The 2,500-nt window shown below is 47.1% G+C and overlaps 1 protein-coding gene across 1 annotated transcript in view; it reads left to right on the top strand.

The window, feature by feature from the left end:
* Nucleotides 1-2,500, top strand: part of LOC143277167 (DENN domain-containing protein 3-like) — a 55,252-nt gene that overhangs the window by 22,168 nt on the left and 30,584 nt on the right. Inside the window, exon 11 of the mRNA XM_076581932.1 lies at nucleotides 2,080-2,190. Within this exon, the coding sequence (XP_076438047.1) occupies nucleotides 2,080-2,190 (111 nt within the window). The remainder of the gene's footprint in view (nucleotides 1-2,079; nucleotides 2,191-2,500) is intronic.

The following is a 2,500-nucleotide window of genomic DNA, read 5'->3' as shown; positions in this document are numbered from 1 at the left end:
AGAGAGGGAGGGAGACACAGAGAGGGGGAGAGAGAGAGAGATAGGGAGAGGGAGGAAGGGAAGGAGAGTGAGAGGGAGAGGGGGGGGGAGAGAGAGGGAGGGAGAGGGAAAGAGGGAGGGAGACAGAAAGAGGGGGAACAGAGGAGAGAGAGAGAGAGAGAGAGGGAGGAAGGGAAGGAGAGGGAGAGGTAGGAGGGAGAGAGAGAGGGAGTGAGAGAGAGGGAAGGAGAGGAAGGGAGGGAGAGAGAGGGAGGGAGAGGGAAAGAGGGAGGGAGACAGAAAGAGGGGGAACAGAGGAGAGAGAGAGAGAGAGAGGGAGGAAGGGAAGGAGAGGGAGAGGTAGGAGGGAGAGAGAGGGGGAACAGAGAGGGAGAGAGAGAGAGCAAGAGTCTTCCTCCTTCTGATCTTCAAGATCTGCAAGTGGATCAAGTTCCAGCTGGAGCTGTCTGATGTGCAGAGGTGAGAGGCGGAGGGGGGGGGGCGACTAGGGGGGGGGGAGAGGGAGAGAGTGAAGGGGAGAGAGAGAGAGAGAGAAGGTAGGGAGGGAGGGGGGAAGAGACAGAGCGAGAGAGAGATAGGAGGAGAGAGAGAGAGGGAGGGAGACGGAAGGAGGGAGAAGGGGGAGGGGGGGGAGAGAGAGAGAGAGTGGTTGAGGGAAGGGAGGGAGAGCAAGAGAGAGAGAGTGTGTGAGCAGGTGGTAGTCTTGGTACCGCCCCAAACCTCCCCTTCAACCCCCCTCCCAAAAACAACAACAACAAAAACCACCCCTGAATTTTTACATGTTATTACTTCCCCTTTGCAGGCTGTCGACCCCCCCCCATAGCTGAATGGGTTGACCTTTGACGTTTAACATAGTGCTTTTTGACATGAATTTTTACATGTTATTGCTTCCCCTTTGCAGGCTGTCGACCCCCATATAGCTGAATGGGTTGACCTTTGACGTTTAACATTGTGCTTTTTGACAATAAGTTTTACATGTTATTCCTCCCCTTTGCAGGCTGTAGACGCCCCTATAGCTGAATGGGTTGACGTTTGACGTTTAACATAGTGCTTTTTGACATGAATTTTTACATACTATTGCTCCCCTTTGCAGGCTGTAGACCCCCTATAGCTGAATGGGTTGACCTTTGACGTTTAACATAGTGCTTTTTGACATGAAGTTTTACATGTCATCGCTCCCCTTTGCAGGCTGTAGACGTCCTATAGCTGAATGGGTTGACATTTGACGTTTAACATTGTGCTTTTTGACATGAAGTTTTACATGTTATCGCTCCCCTTTGCAGGCTGTAGACGCCCCCAATAGCTGAATGGGTTGACGTTTGACGTTTAACATTGTGCCTTGTGACATGAATTCGTCGGGTCTCCGCACTCAGCTCTTTCAAGTCTGGCCTTAAAACCCACCTCTTTACAAGACAGCCTCCCTTCCCTGCCTCTTTTTTTTTTTCTTCTGAAAGTACATACATTTATTCACACACAACTAGACAACTATAGTCTAAAGGCAGAAAATAGGATATTATGTCCATACAGTGAGTGAGAGAGAAAGGACAGACAGACAGACAGACAGACAGACAAACTGAAAGGAACATACAACTAGACACCCAGTAGAAAGCACAGAAAGAAGATATAAACGGAAGTCACAAAGGAGGCATTCACCTTTCAGTAGTATGAACAACAACAACAACAACAACAACAACAACACACACACACACACACACACACACACACACACACACACACACACACAGAGTTAGTAGAAATAAAACCATTTAAAAATGTAAACATGTGCAAACACAAAGGGGGAGATAGGATAGGCGTAAGGAAGAGATAGAGAGATGGAGGAGTGGAATGTTATGTAGGAAGAGAGAGAGAGACAGACAGGACAAGGACAGACAATCTTCCCTGCCTCTTCCTTGTCTTCAGTTTCTCAGTTTTAGAGTTATGCATGCGTGAGAATGACTGGTGTGAAAGCGCTTAGATTCGTCTCTGCACAAGATTCAGGGCGATATGAATACTGTCATTGTTTTTATTATTGCTGTGGTTATGAATTTTCACATGCTATTAAATGTCCCTCCTTTGCAGGCCGTTTTATTACGACATAGAGCAGGAAAGGATGTTCCGCATGAAGAAATGTCTGCAGTTCAATACAGAGATCAGCTTTGCCTTCCTGGAGCTTATGGTCAACCTGTTCAGGTGAACAACAATCTTGTTTGTTTGTTTGTTTATCAGTTTGTGAGTCGGCTTTTTTAATGTATTGTTTAATTTAATAACTCACTCCAGATGATGGAACGCTATAGCGTTCCTGACATAAGGTAGCGTTCTGGACGACGGAATACTTTTGCGGTTTTGACAATTAAAAATTTGTCCTCGTTTTCCTCATGGGGTAGTATAAAAATCGGAGCTACACCAGGCATTGCGAACGTGTCAAGGGTCGAAATGGAAAGTTTCATCATGTAATTCCGTAACAACACACTCCACAGCGAGCCAGTGAGTTCAGGACCCC

The sequence above is a fragment of the Babylonia areolata genome, chromosome 33, assembly GCF_041734735.1.
Source record: "Babylonia areolata isolate BAREFJ2019XMU chromosome 33, ASM4173473v1, whole genome shotgun sequence".
In the NCBI taxonomy this organism is placed as follows: Eukaryota; Metazoa; Mollusca; class Gastropoda; order Neogastropoda; family Buccinidae; genus Babylonia; species Babylonia areolata.
The sequence above is the reverse complement of the archived record's forward strand: the minus strand, read 5'-3'. Positions and strand labels throughout refer to the sequence as shown.